This window comes from Nerophis ophidion, linkage group LG28 (assembly GCF_033978795.1).
Source record: "Nerophis ophidion isolate RoL-2023_Sa linkage group LG28, RoL_Noph_v1.0, whole genome shotgun sequence".
NCBI lineage: Eukaryota > Metazoa > Chordata > Actinopteri > Syngnathiformes > Syngnathidae > Nerophis > Nerophis ophidion.
Genome location: NC_084638.1, coordinates 32,636,980 through 32,658,184, shown reverse-complemented (window position 1 = coordinate 32,658,184; position 21,205 = coordinate 32,636,980). Strand labels below are relative to the sequence as shown.

The window sequence follows — 21,205 nt, the reverse complement described above, 5'->3', positions numbered from 1 at the left end:
AAATCATTACGACTACAACATCCTCGGAAGAACCCACAAAAGGGCAAGGAAAACTCACACCCAGTGGGCAGGGAGAATTCACATCCAGTGGGACGCCAGTGACAATGCTGCCTATGAGAAACCTTGGAGAGGACCTCAGATGTGGGCAACCCCCCCCCCCTCTAGGGGACCGAAAGCAATGGATGTCGAGCGGGTCTAACATGATACTGTGAAAGTTCAATCCATAGTGGCTCCAAGACAGCAGCGAGAGTCCCGTCCACAGGAAACCATCTGAAGCGGATCAGCAGCGTAGGGATGTCCCCAACCGATACAGGCGAGCAGTCCATCCTGGGTCCCGACGAGCGGTCCATCCTGGGTCTCGACTCTGGACAGCCAGTACTTCATCCATGGTCATCGGACCGGACCCCCTCCACAAGGGAGGGGGGGACATAGGAGAAAGAAAAGAAGCGGCAGATCAACTGGTCTAAAACGGCCGACTTTTAGCCGTGATCGGTGCTAGAAGAACATGTCCGCAACAACCGGTGACGTCACAAACACGCGTCATCATTCCGCGACATTTTCAACAGGATACTTGGCGGGAAATTTCAAATTGCAATTTAGTAGACTAAAACGGCCGTATTGGCATGTGTTGCAATGTTAATATTTCATCATTGATATTGTTAGGATTGTATATATCCACGCTCTTACTCAGTGACTGTGTTGTAGAGCTAGGATGTTGTAGCGCATGTTGTCCTCTTGAGGGCGCTCTGGTACTGTGTAGTGTTTAACACAGAAGCAGTTGTGTGTTCAACAGAAGAAGAGAATAAAAGTCTCCTCGGTGAGAGGACGTCGATGTTCAAGACTCGTTGAAAGTGTCGTTCATGTGCACGCATAAAGAACTCTGATAAGCTCAAACACCTTAACAGATATATAAGTGGCTTTCAGTAGGCCTTTTGTCAGGCTTGCCTCTGACAGTTTGACTATGTTTTAGTTTTTCCCTCTGCATTTGTCTTTGTTTCCTCTGTGTGTGTAGTGTTTCCTGTCCGCGCTCTTATTTTGTTGGTTTCCTGTCTTTCTCCCTGAGTGCTGTGTTCCCCCTCAGCTGCGGCTGATTGGCACCTGGCCACACCTGGTGTCAATCAGTCCGCACCTATCTAGACCTGTCTTCCCATCCAGTCACTGCTGGATTATTGTATTGCATGTCGCACTTGTCATTGCTACCTGTCGTGTCGTATCTTGTCGTGTCAATGCAGCGTTGCGGTAAGCTATGTTAAATAGCGGATTTTAGCTTACTGTCTTTTGTTACCTGCTTCCAGTTTGTTTTCTAAGTACAAGTACGACTTCTGTTTCCCATTCTAAAGTTCCTTTTTGTTTTGTAGCTCCCATGCTTGCTCTCTTAGTTTGTTATCTGCCCCACGTGCGTGCTTTTTGCTTGTACCCTTTGTTTGGTTTTGTTCTAGTATTTCATATTAAAACCATGTTTCCTTGTTCAATGCCTGCCTCCGTCTCTGCATCTTGGGGTTCGTCACCAACTAACTGTGACACCTTTAAGTTACCACACCAAATGATAGATAGATAGATATGATAGTGCTCCACTATTGTTTCTACTTGATGTATTTGTCATTTTTTTGCATGGATTATAGAAGTTTAGCACTTTATACCTGTCTTTATTATTCCATATTCCATAATCTTTTTCCACCTTTCTACAACTTCGTCATCTTCGTGCACTCTTTTCGCACTAGACTTTCCTTCATGACCTCCTCTCCCCTTCTTTCCTCTCTCCCCTCTAGTCCTATCCATGTCCATACCTTCCTCATACACCCCCTCACTATCCCCTTCCATCTCCATCCACTCACAAATCACTTTATGCACAACCGCCAAAAAGATTCACACTCTCTCTGTCAGCCACCGATCCTTGGTCTGCTTCCGATGGTGCGGAGGCTTGGAGGCGTGTGTGGACTAATGGAGGGGGTGTTTCCACCAGGCGAGTATGGAGGCGTATTTGCCGCCGGGCATGTAATATGCGCCTGCCTTGAATTACTGCCGGGTCAAACTCGCTTCGCAAAATTATTAGCGCATGCTTGGTATTACCGCCGGGTCGAATTTGTGACGTCATGAGTGACTGTCATCATTTTGAAAATGGCGGAGGCGTATTTCAAGAATTTGAAATCGCATAAAGGGAAGAAGATTAAGAGCTATTCAGTAGGATTTAAGGTCCAAGCTATTGAATACCGGTATGCTTAAAAAGAACAGTAAGCAGCTATGTTTTATTAATTATACCTTTGGAGCCGATAGACAGGCGGGGCATGCTAGTTCACGCTAGCTGTAGCCCTCCCCAAGATACCGGCGAGCGAGCGGAAGAGCGACCTGACAGAGGTTTTATTGAAAAGTAAACAAAGTCAAACTGCTCAAGCCATGTCCTTTCTTGGTGGTCCTGGGATAAAGAGATCACCCACGGAGCAGAACGAGAGGGAAGTCACCCACACCTGAGCTAACTGATAACAGCGGTCCGATAGCAGCTTCCTGAGATACTTTTTAAAGCTGAAGAAAGATAAGGAATACTTCTATAAACAAGCCATTAATGCCCCTGATCAGAAGGAGCTGGCATGGATCTCATTTACAAGCAAAGGTAAGACCACCTTTCTTTTATTTTTTATTTACCGGCAGCCTTTACAACCAGGCAAAATCCCATTGAGATCAAAGATTTCTTTTCCACGGGAGACCTGGTCAAGAGGGCAGCAGCAAGGTTGCATTAAAAACACTGAACAACACATAAAATATCACATTTACAACATTAAAAGTTGCTCATATGACACATGTGCATACAGACTAGGTAGACTGCAATCCTTTCACAGAAGCTTTAAACTCATTTCATGTAACACGGGTTTTAAGTTGAATATTCCATTGTAGGTTATTCCAAGCCTTCGGTGCTGAAAATAATAACCATAGTAACGTTTTTTTTTTTTTTATTAAATGTGCTTTTCATGATAGTATCTTACATCACACTCAATGTTTTACTGCATGCCATTGGTAAGCGCAGAGGTGAGGTTTTAAAATTATTAGCACCTGCTTACTTTTACCGCATGCCTTGAATAAGCGCAGGTGTGAGAAGAGAATTTAAATTAATTAGCGCCCCGGCGGCAATTCAAGGAAATACAGTATATTAAAATGAGAAAGAAATCCATCTTTGAACAGCAAAGGTACATAGGTCATTTGGTCACTGATGCACTTATTGACTGATAAAAATATTTTAATATTTGAAGATTTCATTAAGTACGACCTGCAAATAAAAAATATTACAAATTTAAAAAAGGTTTTCATTCAAAATATTCTAGTTACTGCATATTTTTTAATTCCTTACTATTTGTTCTTTATTATTATTTTGTCTGGAACAAAAATATATTCATAACTTAAAAGTTTCCATTCTTTCTAAGGCAAAATAATCTTTAGGATGTTGTTTTGCAATTGAAGACAACACTTGTTGGTTCTGTGAAAGGGAAACACAATAAACAGTTTATTTTAAGAATGTATGCAAAGTAAATCTCTGTGGGATGATGTACAATATTGGCTTTTGCCTGACACTCCAAACTTTGACTGATATTTATGTTGTTTTGGGGATGATGAAAAAGAAAAAAAAAACATTAAAATAATGTTTAAAGGCCTACTGAAAGCCACTACTAGCGACCGCACAGTCTGATAGTTTATATATCAATGATGAAATATTAACATTGCAACACATGCCAATACGGCCTTTTTAGTTTACTAAATTGCAATTTTAAATTTCCTGCGAGATTCTTTTTGAAAACGTCGCGGAATGATGACGCGTACGATGACGTCACGGACTGTAAGGAAATATTAGCGCTGCACCACTAGCGGCTAAAAGTCGTCCGCTTTAACCGCATAATTACACAGTATTTTGGACATCTGTGTAGCTGAATCTTTTGCAATTTGTTCATTTAATAATGGAGACTATAAAGAAGAATGCTGTTGGTGGAAAGCGGTGGATTGCAGCTGCCTTTAGCACCGAGACCCAGGCTCTGTTTCTTTGTTTGTTGTGAAAGCAGAGCAGTCAAGCTAACATGTTTTCTCTACGTCAACCAGCATGTTTTTGGATGGGGAAATTGTGATATATATCTTACCGGAGACATCAGTGGGTTATTTGTCGTCCTGCAGCAGCTGTAAAAAAAGGCAGCTGTGATCTTGGCTCCTTGGCTTCTCTCTGAGACACTGCGTGTTCACCGCAGCCATCCGACCTCGAGGTACGTCTTTACAATCTTTAAAATCTCACTAAAACACTATTAAAACAATAAGCAGATAAGGGATCTTCCAGAATAATCCTAGTAAATGTGTCTAATCACATCTGATACGCTCACACTGCCGTCGCCTTTTTTTTTTTCCTAGTCCTTCACTATCAATATCCTAATTCACAAATCTTTCATCCTCACTCAAATTAATGGGGAAATTGTCGCTTTCTCGGTCCGAATTGCTCTTACTGCTGGTGGCTCCCATTAAAAAAAATGTGAATATGTGTGGAGCCCTGTAACTTGTGACGTCACGCACACATACTTCCGGTAAAAGCAGGGCTTTTCTGTTAGCGACCAAAAGTTGCAAACTTTATCGTCGATGTTCCTTAAAGGCCTACTGAAATGAGATTTTGTTATTCAAACGGGGATAGCAGGTCCATTCTATGTGAAGTTTGCAACTTTCGGTGCTAAGAGAAAAGCCCTGCCTTTACCGGAAGTCGCAGACGATGACGTCACATGTTGATGGCTCCTCACATATTCACATTGTTTTTCGTGGGAGCCTCCAACAAAAACAGCTATTCGGACCGAGAAAACGAGAATTTCCCCATTAATTTGAGCGAGGATGAAAGATTCGTGTTTGAGGATATTGATAGCGACGGACTAGAAAAAAAAAAACGTGATTGCATTGGGACGGATTCAGATGTTTTTAGACACATTTACTAGGATAATTCTGGGAAATCCCTTATCTTTCTATTGTGTTGCTAGTGTTTTAGTGAGTTTAATATTACCTGATAGTCGGAGGTGTGTGTCCACGGGTGTGTTGACGCGCAGTGTCTCAGCGAAGTCGACGGCAGCTTTATGGGCGGCACAAGCTCAGCTGATATCCGGTAAGAAGTGACTTTTTACCACAATTTTCTCACCGAAACCTGCTGGTTGACATTCGGTTGGGATCCATGTTCGATGTATCCATAGTAAAGCTTCACCCCAGGGAATTTTAAACAAGGAATCACCGTGTGTTTGTGTGGCTAAAGGCTAAAGCTTCCCAACTCCATCTTTCTACTTTGACTTCTCCAATATTAATTGAACAAATTGCAAAAGATTCAGCAACACAGATCTCCAAAATACTGTGTAATTATGCTGTTGAAGCAGACGACTTTTAGCTGTGTGTGTGTGCAGCACTCATATTCCTTAACAGCCCGTGATGTCAAGCGTACACATAATCATTACGCCTCTTTTTCAAGAAAAAACGAGGGAAATGTAAAATTGCAATTTAGTAAACTAAAGCGGCCGTATTGGCATGTGTTGCAATGTTAATATTTCATCATTGATATATAAACTATCAGACTGCGTGGTGGCTAGTAGTGGGTTTTAGTAGGCCTTTAAAACACAATACTGGATTTATTTGATATATCCACAAATGTAAGTTTGTAAAAACAAAACCATCCTTTCACATAGAAAAAAAAAATCTGCCATTTTCTCTCACTTTTATACTGCATAAAGGTCTGGAGACATACATATAAAAAAATCACAACACAATCATCATAATACAGAGTAATAAAAATAATGAATAAAATAGATTAAAAAGACCCAACAAATATTTTAAAAAGTCACAAATTTTAAAACTATTCAACTGTTCAAATGATGTATAAAGTAAATCATAATAATATGCTTCCTGAAGTGGTCCAGAAGATGTTTCAGATGTGAACCAGTACATAAGTATATCATCAATAGGGGCTAATCTATGGGATTATTAACAATTAGAAATAAAATATGTAATACAATATTTCATTTGAATAACTCTAAAATTGTTTGATGAGAATATATATTTATACTGTATATATATGTATATATATATATATGTGAATTAGTGAATTATATATTTATATAGCGCTTTTTCTCAAGTGACACAAAGCACTTTACATAGTGAAACCCAATATCTAAATTACATTTAAAGCAGTGTGGGTGGCACTGGGAGCAGGTGGGTAAAGTGTCTTGCCCAAGGACACAACGGCAGTAACTAGGATGACACAAGCGGGAATCGAACCTGCAACCCTCAAGTTGCTGGCACGGCCGCTCTACCAACCGAGCTATGCCGCCCCACATATATATATATATATGTGTGTGTGTGTGTATACATACAAAAAATTTTTATTGCATGGAAAATATTTACTGTACTCTCACCTTTTTACTCAAATTGTTCTCACCATTTTTTAATAGAAGTACACAATATTGCATATTAAAGCATGTACCTGACTGAAAAAAGCACTAATATTAAATATCTAATCTATAAATGTAGAAGCATATTAAACAGATTGTTAGACAAACAACAATGTCACACATGTTATATGTGCTGATGTTGTTAGAAAGTCCAAATGAAAGTCTGGACAGTTTATTTCAAATCCTGCAGTTTCATTTGCTGCTGCTTTTCTCACCAGCACACTTGTGTTTCTTACACTGGTACTTAGAAGACAATCTTTCACCACACACACTGCAACTCAACACATTCTCTCCTGGGTGTCTTCTCATGTGTGCTACAAGGCTTGATCGGTCACAAAAGCTTCTGTTGCAGATTGAACAGGAATGTCATTTTTCACAAGTGTGTGTTCTAGTGTGTCTTTTCAAGTGTGTGTTCTAGTGTGTCTTTTCAAACACTGACTTTGTGTAAAACCTTTACCACAGGTTGAACAGGAAAAAGGTTTTTCGCCAGTATGTGTTCTCATGTGCACTTTCAAATGTTGACTTTGTGTAAAACCTTTACCACAGGTTGAACAGGAAAAAGGTTTTTCACCAGTGTGTGTTCTCATGTGCACTTTCAAATGTTGACTTAGTGTAAAACCTTTACCACAGGTTGAACAGGAAAAAGGTTTTTCACCAGTGTGTATTCTCATATGTAATTTCAAACATAGACTTTGTGTAAAGCCTTTACCACAGATTGAACAAGAAAAAGGTTTTTCTCCAGTGTGTGTTCTCAGGTGTACTTTCAAATTGTTACTTTGTGCAAAACCTTTACCACAGATTGAACAGACAAAAGGTTTTTCACCATTGTGTGTTCTCATGTGTACTTTCAAATCATGACTTAGAACAAAACCTTTACCACATTCTGAGCAAGAAAAAGGTTTTTCTCCAGTATGTGTTCTCATGTGCACTTTCAAATTGTTACTTTGTGCAAAACCTTTACCACAGATTGAACAGACAAAAGGTTTTTCACCATTGTGTGTTCTCATGTGTACTTTCAAATCATTACTTTGAAAAAAACCTTTACCACATTCTGAGCAAGAAAAAGGGTTTTCTCCAGTGTGTGTTTTCATGTGTACTTTCAAACATTGACTTTGTTCAGAACCTTTACCACAGAATGAACAAGAAAAAGTTTTTTCTCCAGTGTGTGTTCTAATGTGTACTTTCAAATTGTTACTTTGTGCAAAACCTTTACCACAGATTGAACAGACAAACGGTTTTTCACCAGTGTGTGTTCTCATGTGTACTTTCAAATCATGACTTAGAACAAAACATTTACCACATTCTGAGCAAGAAAAAGGTTTTTCTCCAGTGTGTGTTCTCATGTGTACTTTCAAATTTGAACGCAGTACAAAACCTTTACCACATTCTGAGCAAGAAAAAGGTTTTTCTCCAGTGTGTGTTCTAATGTGTGCTTTCAGATGACTACGGTATTTAAAAGTTTTGTGACAGTGAGAACATGTGAAGTGTTTGTTGTCAGTGTGACATGTGTTATCATCTTTAGAGTCTTCATCATCAGTGTCAGGAGAGTGTGAGGTTGTGTCCTCACTATCTGATAGTGGAGCTAAGAGCTTGTCTGCTTGTGATCCTCCACAGTGGTCTCCATCAGCTTCTGTTGTCATGTGTTGTGTTGAGCTGCTGCTTGGAGGCTCCCCCCCTCCCCTCTCCTCACTTTCACCTTTCACCTCATCATCTTCACTCTTCACAGGGACACCAGTCACTGGGAACTCCTCCAACCATTTAGGCTGACTGATGCCGTGTTCCTCCTCTTCCTCTTTAATGTGCGGCATCAGTGAGCCTTCCTCTTCCTTTTTACAGGGAAGGGTCTGTGTCAAAGAGGAAAAACGGACACCAGAGGGTCCGTGGCGCCTGGTCTTCCTTTTTGATGGATCCTCCTTCACCATCCTGAAGCTACTCTCCTGTTTTTCAGGCAGAAGTTGTTCTTCACCGACATCTGCAGGACACAAAATGACAAAAATGCTTGAAAAATGTCCAGATTTGCTCAGTCACATGAGGCATTCAGTAAGTTTACATGTACTTAAAAAAAACAAGTTATTATATGAATTGGCCTGAAAACAAACACACTGCTCTTTTCAACATTTAAGTCGCAGCGGCTCATGGCTCTCCTCTTCAGTGCTATTCTTTATTGTTTTTCTACTTCTTTTTTTACCTGTGCTTTCACTATCGGTTCCGCGTACACTCAGTACACCCGCTAGACACTTTTGGATATCGGCGTCCAATACCAGATATCGGTCTGCGGAGACTTTCACTACACACACAACATCCCAGAAGACATAGCGAGATCGCCGGGCTCTCCGTGGATTGTTATGGGGTCTAGGAGGCGGCGCAGTGGGAGAAGGGAGAGGAAGCAGAAAGGAGGCTGTAGGGCCGGTGTTATGCTACGGCTAAAGAAACAACCAGACAAGCCACCACTACTGAGCCTGTTTCTCTGCAATGCCAGATCCCTGGTGCATAAAACGGACGGCCTGGAATTACAACTCGCTGGAAATCGCTATGTTCGTGACTGCTGTGTTTTGGTCATCACTGAAATGTGGCTTCACCCGAGGATCCCTGATGCTAACAGGCCGCACTTTTGCTCCGCAGAGGAGGGGGTCTCTGTGTTTAATTGCATGATAACTGCTGTAACAACGGGACAATCATACACCAACACTGTTCCCCAGACCTCGAGTACAGGTCTGTAAGATGCCCGCCTTTTTTTCTACAGAGAGAGTTAACTGTAGTGATCGTCACGGCTGTTTACATCCCACCTGACGCCAACGTGAACACAGCGCTCTCTCTCCTGCTGAACACCGTAGTTCAGGGGTCTCAAACATGCAGCACGCGGGCCAAAAGCGCCCCGCGAGACGTTATTTTGCGGTCCGCACTTTGATATAATAATTTAATGTTGGTGCGGCCCAGCGTCATACTTGCCAACGTTCTCCATTTTCCAGGGAGTCCCCCGAATTTCAGGGCATTTATTCTCTCGAAATCCTTGCCGATTTTTACCCAATCTACAATATTCAGTGAGTGCCACACTGGCACTGCCTTTAGTGCCGATTACATCCTGTAGTGACAGCGTGCAAGCCCAGTTACATGTTGCATCTGGCTGTGCAGCACGCACGCATGTCAATGCAAGACATATTTGATTAACAGGTACATAGGTCACACTGAGTGGCCATAAACATTTTTTAACACTGGTACAAATATGTGCCAGACTGTGAACCCACACCTAACAAGAATGACAAACACAATTCAGGAGAACATCCGCACCGTAATACAACCTAAACACAGACCAAATACCCAGAATCCCATGCAGCCCTTACTATTCCGGGCTACAATATACAAACCCCCGCTACCACCAACCCCCCACACCCCCACCCTCCCTACTTGCGTCAGTTGAGGAGGCGTGTACCTCTTATGTCAACCAGGACTGCAGTAATGTAAGCTTGACTAACGTTACCTAAGCATAGGCAGTGGCTAACGGTAACGTTAACGTTAGCTTTTTTGTATGTATGATAACGTTAACGGTATCTTGTAGCCTACACCACTACAGAGTTTGCAGGTCTGTCTAATAAACTAGCGCTTGCAAGATGTGAATTAAGATAATGTTAACGTTATCCTATTTTAGGTGATGACATTCATGAAAGCAGGAGTGACCAGGGCAGTGTTAGCTCTGTAGCACAGAGCGTTAACCATTTTCCATGGTGAGGTATAACCATTTACCATGGCGAGGTATAACCATTTACCATGGCGAGGTATAACCATTTACCATGGCGAGGTATAACCATTTACCATGGCGAGGTATAACCATTTACCATGGCGAGGTATAACCATTTACCATGGCGAGGTATAACCATTTACCATGGCGAGGTATAACCATTTACCATGGCGAGGTATAACCATTTACCATGGCGAGGTATAACCATTTACCATGGCGAGGTATAACGCAGAGCGCAGCAAGATGAGTGAGGAGAATAACAACATTGCACGCAAGCTAACAAGAATGGTGGTGAAAAATCGCCTCCCCTTCAACTTTAACACAGAAAAAAACAAGTAGGTTAATAATTGTATTTTGCTGACATGTGATGAACCAAAAAGTAAACATCATTGCTCTGAGATTTGTTTCAAATGTAAAGTGCTGTACAATACAAATGAATGCAGGATTTTCCTTGCATGTACTTTTCTTAGGTGGCCCAATTAAAGGGGCACTAACAGTCAATATTTATCGATTTTATTTATTTTTTTTAATTAAAAGTGAGCTTTTGTCAAACCAAGTATTGTGTGTTTTTTTCCATATACAACAACCTATCTCGATTCGATGAGAATCGTTACGATAAGAGGATTCGATAATGGCGTAAAAATTGATAATTTCTTAACAAACATCATGCCTATCTATGAACATGAAGTGATGAAGCCTACTTGGATGAGAGGACAAAGGTCTTGTAAGAGAAAGTGAAGAGTCCAGTTGTGATGGATTGAATGCCATCCATCTTCTTCCGCTTATCCGAGGTCGGGTCGCGGGGGTAACAGCCTAAGCAGGGAAACCCAGACTTCCCTTTCCCCAGCCACTTCGTCTAGCTCTTCCCGGGGGATTCCGAGGCGTTCCCAGGCCAGCCGGGAGACATAGTCTTCCCAACGTGTCCTGGGTCTTCCCCGTGGCCTCCTACCGGTTGGACGTGCCCTGAGATTGAATGCCCTGAAAATAAAATGATATGTGGATGTTGTGCTTACTTGGACTGTGATGAAGCTGTGAGGACTCAGCTGCTTTGTCTTCATGCTCTTCAGTCTTCACAGAGACAACAGTCAGTGGAAACTTGCTGACATCAGCCTCCTCCTGTCCTACAGGACACTCTCCCTCTTGACTGATCCACACTTCCTCCTCTTCCTCTTTAATGTGGGGCGGCTGTGGATCCTCCTCTTCCTCTTTAATGTGGCGGGACTGTGGACCCTCCTCTTCCTCTTTAATGTGAGGGGGCTGCTGGACGTCTGTTGGGTAAATAAGTAAATAAGATAAAGAGAGAATAGAAATAGTTTTGTACTGAGACTGTTAACACAATGACATTATTTGTGTTCTTCCATGTTGTGGAGGTCTGCTGCTTCCGGGTTCTCGGGACCACCAAGGACTGACATGACAAGCTTCCAAGTTCGACAATATTTATTTTCTTCAATAATAGTTTCTGCTTTACAGCAATTGTGTCTCACTTCCCAATGTCACTCTCTGTCTTTCGGCATTGTCGTCTGTCCAACTCTCTCCCCCGCCGCCTCCCGCTTGCGGCCTTTTAACAGAACGACAGGTGATTAAATGAACAATTTCAGCTGTGTCATCCACTCACCTGTCGCCAACCTCGAAGCCGGCCCTGCCACACCCCGCTTGCCCGCAGGCCACGCCCACCACATACCTCCACCACCACGGCCATCTGTGCACACTCTGAAGTTGTAGGGTTGCAACGCCAGACACCAACGGGTGATCGGCGCGTTAGTATCCTTCATGCGGTGGAGCCACTGAAGGGGTTTGTGGTCCGAGCAGAGGCTGAATGAGCGCCCCAGGAGGTAGTATCGGAGGGCCCCGACCGCCCATCGAATGGCGAGGCACTCCCTCTCCACTGTGCTGTACCTCGCCTCCCTTTCAGATAGCTTTCGGCTGATGTAAAGGATGGGTCGGTCGACGCCCTCCACCTGCTGGGACAAAACAGCTCCCAGTCCTCTGTCCGATGCGTCCGCCTGCAGACAAAACGGGAGAGAAAAATCAGGCATGTGCAGGACTGGCTCCTCGCAGAGGGCCTTCTTAACCCTCTCAAACGCCTGCTGGCACTGCTCCGTCCACTGGACCAGATCTGGGGCACCCTTTCGGGTGAGGACAGTTATTGGGCTGGTCAGGTCCGCAAACCGGGGGATAAACCTCCGGTAGTACCCCGCCAGACCCAAAAACTGCCTCACCTCTTTTTTCGTCTTGGGGGTTGGGCAGGCCGCGATCGCCGCTGTTTTATCTACCTGCGGCCGCACCCGCCCTCCTCCCAAGTGGTACCCCAAATACCGTACTTCCCTCCGGCAACTGCACACTTCGCCGGGTTGGCGGTGAGCCCCGCCTGCCTCAGGGACTCGAGCACTGCCCCCACCCGCTGCATGTGTTGTTCCCAGCCGCTACTCTGGATGATGACATCATCCAGGTAGGCGGCCGCGTATGCAGCGTGGGGTCGCAGCACCCGGTCCATGAGGCGCTGGAACGTGGCAGGCGCACCGAACAAGCCAAACGGGAGTGTGACAAATTGGTACAAACCTTCCGGAGTGGAAAAGGCCATTTTTTCCTTGGACTCTGGTGACAAGGGAATCTGCCAGTAGCCCTTGGTCAAATCCAGTGTCGTGAAAAAACGAGCAGTGCCCAGCCGATCTAGGAGCTCGTCGACCCGGGGCATTGGGGACGCATCAAATCGTGACACTTCATTCACCTTGCGGTAATCCACACAGAACCGTACAGACCCATCTTTCTTCCCTACAAGAACAATGGGGCTACACCACGCACTGTGGGATTCTTCTATTACTCCTAACTCCAGCATGGATTTTAATTCCTCCCGAACTATTTTACGTTTGTGTTCAGGGAGCTTGTATGGCCGAGAGCGCACCGTAATCACCGGGCTGGTCTCGATATGATGCTGGATGAGATTCGTGCGGCCGGGCCGAGGGGAGAACACGTCAGAGAAGCGCTGCTGCAGTTTAGCAACATCCGCCTTCTGCGCTAACGTGAGCTGGTTATCACAGGGGGGAGGAGAGGGAGGGACAGAGCGCGGGATCTCTAATCCCAACTCCTCCTCCTTTCTCACTACCGTTACCATGGAGACAGGCTGCGCCTCCCTCCATGCCTTCAACAGGTTAAGATGGTAGATTTGCATGTCTCCGCTCCGGTCCGAGCGTCGAACCTCGTAATCCACATCACCCACTTGCCGCGTGACCTCAAAGGGTCCTCGCCACTTTGCAAGTAATTTTGAGCTGGATGTTGGGAGTAATACAAGGACTTTTTCTCCCGGTGAAAATTTTCTTAGCTTGGTTCCCTTGTTGTACGTGCGCTGTTGTCGTTCCTGGGCACGGAACAAATTCTCACGTGATAATTGCGCCACCGTGTGGAGTTTTGCTCGCATGTCCAGAACGTACTGCACTTCATTTTTGCTGGAGCTTGGACTTTCCTCCCAACTTTCTTTAATTACGTCCAACACCCCGCGTGGTTTTCTGCCGTATAACAACTCAAAAGGCGTAAAGCAAGTGGAGGATTGGGGTACCTCCCGCATCGCAAACGTGAGGGGATCAAGCCATTTATCCCAATTTGGTTTGTCCTTGTGCATAAACTTACGGATCATGGTTTTTAGCCTTTTGTTTAGTCGCTCCACCAGCTCATCCGTTTGTGGATGGTACACGCTGGTGCGGATCGCTTTAATTCCCAATAATCCGTACAGTTCCTTTATCGTGCGTGACATAAAGGACGTGCCCTGGTCAGTCAAAATCTCTTTCGGGACTCCAACTCGGGAAATGACCTGAAATAGTGCTTGCGCCACACTCTTTGCAGAGATGGAGCGCAGCGGCACTGCTTCGGGGTAGCGTGTTGCGTAATCCACCAGAACTAACACAAAGCGATACCCCCGTGAGCTTGGGTGAAATGGTCCGATGAGGCCCATCCCAATTCTGTCGAATGGGACCTCCATGAACTGCAATGGGCGCAAAGGGGCCTTCGGGGTGGCCGCTGGGTTCACCAGCTGACAGGCCGGACAGGCGGCGCACCAGCGGCGCACGTCTGCCCGGAGGACTGGCCAATAGAATCGGACCATGACCCGATTCAGTGTTTTATCATACCCCAAATGTCCGGCCATAAGATTGATGTGCGCCGCCTGGAAAACCATTTCCCGGCGGCGTTTCGGCACCAACAACTGGGTGATTTTCTCTCCTGTTTGAGTGTCACAGCTCACTCGGTACAATCTATCTCTCATAATGGAGAAGTGAGGGAATACCCACGCTGTTCCCGGGGTCCCAGGCCGCGCGCAAAGTTTCGTCTCGAGACTGCTCGAGGGGAAAATCCTCCGTAAGATGCCAATAGGGGGCCGGGGAGGCTTCCCGCAAAGCCTCCGCCGGTTCCCGCTCGGCAGTGTCGGATGGCCCCGCTTCGCCACTGAGAACTGCGCAGACATTCCCTTTTCCTACCGTCCGTGAACGCACCCCTACGTATTGTGTCAGTAAGCGCCTAAACCCCGGCCAATTTGTGCCCAAAATTACGGGGTGCGAGAGGTGCGTACTTACAGCAACCTCAACCCTATGCTTTTGTCCCTCATACCAAATTTCTATTGGAACCATTGGGTATTCGTGCACATCCCCATGCACACACTAATTTTTAGCCGTGTTGCATGCCTCAAAGTCCCGGGTTGAACCAGGTTCTGGTGGACCATGGTCTGCCCGCAGCCTGAATCCACCATCGCCCGGTATGTACTCCCTTGTATCAATACCTTGATACCGTACATCTCACCCGGGTCGGGGGAGGACACTGAAGGGCCGGCCACCACGGCCACGCGCCCCACCTCCACCTTCTGAGGTCCCTGACACGTGCGACCGGGCCGCCCATGCCTCCAGCACGCCTGCCCAGGCGTTTGAGGGGCCGTCTGCGCGGGAGATGTTCTGGGGACAGCAGTCGGGACCTGCGGGGAAAGAACAGACGGGGAGTCATGCGGGTTAAAGCGGGGAATGTGCAGCGCTCCCTCCTCATCTCGTGCGCTTCGTCCGTGCGCCATTGGTGCGGGTTGCGCCTCGCGTTGGACAGCCAGGTGATCCTCAGCGAGGGTCACTGCAGCTGCCAGGTCACATGGTCGGCTGTCTTCTTCCGGATCGCCTCCAAAAACTGCTCCTGGATGACGTGGTCCACCTCCTCTCCTGGCTGCAGCCAGCGCGTCGCTGCCTCTTGTAGCCGCTGGCCAAAGGTGAATGGCCGGTCCTCCTTTCCCGGACGCATGGAGCGGAACCGGCGTCGGTAGTCTTCGGCGGTGCCTCCCGTCCGGTCCAGCACCGCCCTCCTCAGGTCGGTGAAGCGCACCCTGGATGCCGCTGGCAGGCTGAGCGCTACCCGCTGCGCTTCCCCCGTCAGGAGCGGCAAGAGCAGCACGCCCCACTCTTCCTCCGGCCAAGCACACGCTTTTGCAGTGGTGGAAAAAATGTCCAAAAATGAATGGGGATCTTCTCTTTCCCCCATGCGGTGCATGACGACGGCCGCTGGCTCCGGCCTTGCGCCGCCCATCCTGTCCAGCAACACCCGCAGTATCTGGCACTGTTGGCGGCTGCTCGCTGCCACCTCTGTGAGCACACTCGCGAGCCCCATCCAGGGGACGTCTTCCCCTGTCTCTGGAGGTTCGGCTAAGTTGAGCGCCAAATTGTGGAGGTCTGCTCGGGACCACCAAGGACTGACATGACAAGCTTCCAAGTTCGACAATATTTATTTTCTTCAATAATAGTTTCTGCTTTACAGCAATTGTGTCTCACTTCCCGATGTCACTCTCTGCCTTTCGGCATTGTCGTCTGTCCAACTCTCTCCCCCGCCGCCTCCAGCTTGCGGCCTTTTAACAGAACGACAGGTGATTAGATGAACACTTTCAGCTGTGTCATCCACTCACCTGTCGCCAACCTCGAAGCCGGCCCTGCCACACCCCGCTTCCCCACAGGCCACGCCCACCTGTTGTGTTAAAAGTGTGTAGCAAAACAATCACTAAAAACACAGGAAATACCTCCCTTTTTCCTTAAAATAATTAAAAAGTGGTGCAGTGAGTACGAAAACAGACTTGGAAATTTGATGGGTGGCAATTTGAAACGTTCTTATAAGTACGAGACAGCATTAATTGAGGCATTCTTAACTTTACACTCACTGATGTCCATCCATCCATTTTCTAAGTGTGTGAATATTGTATTTTATATATGGTCTATGACACCTACAATTTAACTGTTAACTTAACCACGATCTTGTAATGACATAGTCATTACCATAACTTTAATATCTTGGAAAAAAAAAATATCCTAATTCCAAAATCAAAAAACATTCATTGTATGTTTTAGTCATCATGAAAATTACTTTTTTTGTGGTCATTTTGTTGGCTGGGCCAAAAGGAACTTTTACCAAAAACATGTTTTATTATGTGTTTTTTTATGGAATATCTCCATCAACAATTCCTCTTTAGGAATTGGAGACCATCTACGACACGCTGAAGGAAAGTCAGTCACTTTTATGTTCTTTTAATGAATCAAGTGTTGACTAATTTGATTATTGAACATAAATGTTTACTTTCACCTATTGATGCATGTAGGTCAGAATCAGGAAGTGAAATTATAATCTTAATTAGATTTGATGACTGTATAAAATGTATTGAGTGAGTGTGTGAGTTTTGTGTAAACATGTTGATACAGGTTTATATCTTCTTGGGGACTGGAACACAGATATGTCCTGAAAGCATTCATCCATTTTTAAAACTTTAACTAAGCCGTGCCACCAACATTGTCTCACTTAGCTCATTAAGCAAACTACCTGTCACACCGCAGTGAAGGATGTCTTGTCTTGCTTTTTTCTGTCTTATGATTTGCATGTTTTAGTTTGAAAAGTAACTCTCCTCTCATTTCAGGTCACTTGCCTTTCCTTTTGTGTCATCAGTCTGACGTCCTCCCTGTTCCCTGATTGTTTCCACCTGTTACCTATTACCCTCATGTGTTTTATAAGCCTTCTCCTCCTTTTGTTCTGTGCCAGATTGTTTCATTTACTCGTGCTCTCTAGCGTCCATGTCCATGCCTTGCCTTACCTTGCCTCGTCTCATGCTTATGTTCCTTGATCCTGAATCCCTTTGTTACTATTTTGAGTTTTCCTTTCTTCCCCCTGTGGTAAGTTATTAGTTATTTTTTTTCATTCTTTCCTCAAATTTTTGAGTGACATTTTTTGTTAAAACTTTATTAGATTAGATAGCCGTTGTTTTTTCCTCCTGTTGGAGCGTTTTTTGTTAATACTTTTTAGAGCATATACAGCGCCAATTGTAGTTCACCTTTGCTTTTGTCTTTTCCTCTGTTTGGAGTGATTTTCGGTTGTTCCTTTTTTTTGGAACCTTTTTCGCCGATTAGTTTTTGTGGTTATTATAGATATTGTTATTCCTTGACTTTGGAGGTGAAAGGAAGTTATCAAAATAAAAGCCAGTCAAAATTCCCTACTCTGCATCTGAGTCCTATCTTTTTTACCAAGCCTTGACATTACCAGGGTGAGTGAGTCCTTTTAAACCTTCATAGACCTCGTTGTTACTTCTGACCAGTCTAAGAACACCACAAGTGTGCGGCTTAAGTCATCATTCCATGATTTTTTGTACCTATAAAGAACATAGAACCGAGGATGATGGCCACACAACAAGCAAAGCTACAATCCTCAAGACCTAGACTAGAAAGGCTTTTAATGACAAACAGCCAAATTGAGACTCGCCTTGGTGCTTGCAAGTACACATGTGTTTGCGTCAATTCATAACCTCAGAAAAGTAGATAACTTCCCAATCAAAGTGGGTGAAAATATATTAACAAACAAAAATGTGATTACCGTACCTATCTTGGCTGCATCATAGAGACTAATCTCTCCAGTGAAAAAATGACTACTAAAGGTAGTTTAAAGGCCTACTGAAATTAGATTTTCTTATTTAAACGGGGATAGCAGGTCCATTCTATGTGTCATACTTGAGCCTTTCGCGATATTGCCATATTTTTGCTGAAAGGACTTGGGAGAGAACATCCACGATAAAGTTCGCAACTTTTGGTGCTGACAAAAAAGCCTTGCCTTTACCGGAAGTAGCAGACGATGACGTCACAAGGGTGAGGGCTCCTCACGTCCTCACATTGTTTATAATGGGAGCCTCCAGCAGCAACAGCTATTCGGACCGAGAAAACGACAATTTCCCCAATAATTTGAGCGAGGATGAAATCTAGGTCACATGGTTACACCCCAGCAATTACACTGTTGATGATTGATTTTTAAATGGTGGTGTTTAAAAGCAAGTATATCTCCATCTTTAGTGATAAATGTGGCCCCCGGATGAACACGTGTCACAAACATTGTATTAGATGATATGTGGATGTTGTGCTTACTTGGACTGTGATGAAGCTGTGAGGACTCAGGTGGTTTGTCTTCATGCTCTTCAGTCTTCACAGAGACAACAGTCAGTGGAAACTTGCTGATATCAGCCTCCTCCTGCCCTACAGGACACTCTCCCTCATCTTCCTCTTTAAAATAGGGGGGCTGTGGGTACTCCTTGTTCCCTTTAAAATGTGAGGGCTGTGGATACTCTAAAGTGAAACTGTCCCCCTGCAGATGAGGGAGACATTCTTCTTGGTGTTCAATCAGCTGATGGATGTCTACAGGACACAAACAAAACACATTTTAACTCCTACATGCTAAGTATTAAATCATACATGAAATAATGGGCTGTAGCTATTGACAATTTTATTAATCAAGTGTTCTACGGGAAATGTTTCCGATTAATCAAGTAACTGGATAAAACGTAGTGTTGCTTGGTTGAAGACGAATTTAAGCTGTAAGACATTTCACTTAATAACGAAAGGTCAATTGGTTTGAGATGGTATGAGATCAAGATGTCGTCTTTCGATCAGGCTTTGTGTTTTCGACAATCACTACTACATTGATGGCTGCACCAACGAATGCGGATATGAAGGACATAACAGGTCAATATAGCTTTTACACTCATATATAACTTGTCAAACCTGCCAGCTAGCAGGGTAGGTTTACAGCATCAGTAACCATGGTAACTGACTCTGACTTCGTCTTACCTTTCTTATTTTTGGAGGTAAAACTCTCAAGCTTTACATACTCAGGACTTAGCACTTAACCTGCTGTCTGGAATATTCCCCCGGTGACTGTGTGAGTTTTGTGTAAACATGTTGATACACATTGTTACAAACATCAACCTCTCATAAATATTGTGTGTCTGACACTGTCTCGTTTTTATGAACAATGTAAAACGACTATTCATCTTCTTATGGACAATCTATTAAAGAACAGCGTTATTAATAAATATAAAGTTAGTAAAGATGTGAGAGTAAGAAGTAAACAAACCTGTTCTGTGTAACACAACTTGATGTTTTTGTTGTTGTCGCTCCTTCTCCTCTTTTGTTGGACAAAGTTCCTCCTCGTACTCTGCTGTCGTTCTTTGGCACATTTTCACACAATCACAACACTTTACACTCACACTTGATCTCTACTTAGTGATGTGTTTTGATCACTTCCGCCTCTCTTTGTTAGCAGCTAACAAGCTAAGCTAACTAGCAGGCTAAGCTAGCGCGAGAAGCATCAAAGTGCGCTCAGACTAATATAACCGGATGCAAACAGTTATCAACGATATTTCCTCTATTTACTAGAGTGTAATAAAGGACATATATGTGTACACGGAGGCACAGATTAAGAACATTGAACTGTGACGACTGCAATAACGTCTTCACCGTCAGACGCCATCTTGCTTTATCCTCGCCGTGTTTGGTACCCGCGCAGTGTTGTCAGATCTCGCGAGAGAAACAAGTACCCAGCTCTTTTCCAAATCTCGCGAGAGGAATTGGTACAACCAGCTTTCCATCCCCGGTAAAACTATTTTATTATATACTATTTACTTATTGTGAAAATAAAAGTAAACTTGTCCATTTCAAATTTTCAATACAAAGACATTCAACTTATTTCCATAAAAATATTTAAATGTTTAACAATGTATTGAAACAACAGTAGCATAAGGAAATAAAAACAAGAAACAAAGTAAATATTACACTCATGATATTATTTTTGTCTTTGATGCTATTCAGTTTTATAATGTAGCAGAAAAGAAAGGAGAATTTTTCAAAGTGTCCAGGAGGAGCGGCCTGTAAGAAGGCCAAAATGGCGTGGAGCCCTCCCCGGATAGAAAAGTCACATTGGTGCAACTAACTGATGGTAGGAAAAAAAAAAAAGCTGTAAATACGACAAAGTGTCTAGGTGGGTGTCCCTTCAAGAAGGCCGACCCGCCTTGGATCAACACCCAGGTCAAGAATCCAAAAATAGTCTGTCTATTTGCTGGAAGGCAGGGAAAAAAGCTGTAAATATGACAGTGTCTAGGTGGGTGTACCTTTAAGAAGGCTGCCTCGCCTTGGATCTCCAACCGGGTGGGGAATTCAAAATATGTCCATCTATTTGCTGGAAGTCAGGGAAAAAAGCTGTAAATATGACAGTGTCTAGGTGGGTGTCCCTTCAAGAAGGCCGACCCGCCTTGGATCAACACCCAGGTCAAGAATCCAAAAATAGTCTGTCTATTTGCTGGAAGGCAGGGAAAAAAGCTGTAAATATGACAGTGTCTAGGTGGGTGTACCTTTAAGAAGGCTGCCTCGCCTTGGATCTCCAACCGGGTGGGGAATTCAAAATATGTCCATCTATTTGCTGGAAGTCAGGGAAAAAAGCTGTAAATATGACAGTGTCTAGGTGGGTGTCCCTTCAAGAAGGCCGACCCGTCTTGGATCAACACCCGGGCCAGTAATGCAAAAATAGTCCCTCTATTTGCTGGAAGTCTGAAAAAAAAGCTGTAAATATGACAGAGTGTCTAGGTGCTAGTCCCTTTAAGAAGGCCGTTCCGCCTTGGATCTCCAACCGGGTAGGGAATTCAAAATAGGTCCCTCTAGTTGCTGAAAGTCAGGAAAAAAAGCTGTAAATATGACAAAGTGTCTAGGTGGGTGTCCCT

The 21,205-nt window shown here is 44.3% G+C and overlaps 1 protein-coding gene across 9 annotated transcripts; it reads right to left on the bottom strand.

Annotated features, from left to right (window-relative positions):
- Window positions 1–5,601: 5,601 nt before the first annotated feature.
- On the bottom strand, window positions 5,602–19,984 carry LOC133545207 (gastrula zinc finger protein XlCGF57.1-like). 9 transcript variants are annotated; one of them, XM_061890592.1, is made up of 6 exons: window positions 19,567–19,984; window positions 18,582–18,848; window positions 16,097–16,155; window positions 11,666–11,734; window positions 11,190–11,445; window positions 5,602–8,412 (listed from the first exon to the last, which is right to left on the bottom strand). In XM_061890592.1, the coding sequence occupies exons 1-6, from the start codon at window positions 19,667–19,669 to the stop codon at window positions 6,842–6,844; spliced, it is 2,325 nt and encodes a 774-aa protein (XP_061746576.1). In that variant the 5' UTR covers window positions 19,670–19,984; the 3' UTR covers window positions 5,602–6,841. The 9 variants fall into 9 exon arrangements, with proteins under 9 accessions (XP_061746576.1, XP_061746575.1, XP_061746577.1 ...); XM_061890591.1 differs by lacking the exons at window positions 11,666–11,734; window positions 16,097–16,155; window positions 19,567–19,984 and adding exons at window positions 11,858–12,179; window positions 14,942–15,130 and having other exon boundaries at window positions 11,190–11,444; window positions 18,582–18,783; XM_061890593.1 differs by lacking the exons at window positions 11,666–11,734; window positions 16,097–16,155; window positions 19,567–19,984 and adding exons at window positions 11,858–12,179; window positions 14,962–15,130 and having other exon boundaries at window positions 11,190–11,444; window positions 18,582–18,728.
- Between the last annotated feature and the right edge of the window lie 1,221 nt (window positions 19,985–21,205).

What these genes read in the sequence shown, in the direction of transcription:
- LOC133545207 (XM_061890591.1), bottom strand. Translation starts at nt 18,626, where the DNA reads ATGAAGACAAACCACCTGAGTCCTCACAGCTTCATCACAGTCCAA. An exon ending in ACAGCTTCATCACAGTCCAA is followed by an intron (nt 15,131 to 18,581) that starts GTAAGCACAACA and finishes CTTTCCCCGCAG; the next exon opens with GTCCCGACTGCTGTCCCCAG. An exon ending in ACAGCTTCATCACAGTCCAA is followed by an intron (nt 8,413 to 11,189) that starts GTAAGCACAACA and finishes TGTGTCCTGCAG; the next exon opens with ATGTCGGTGAAGAACAACTT.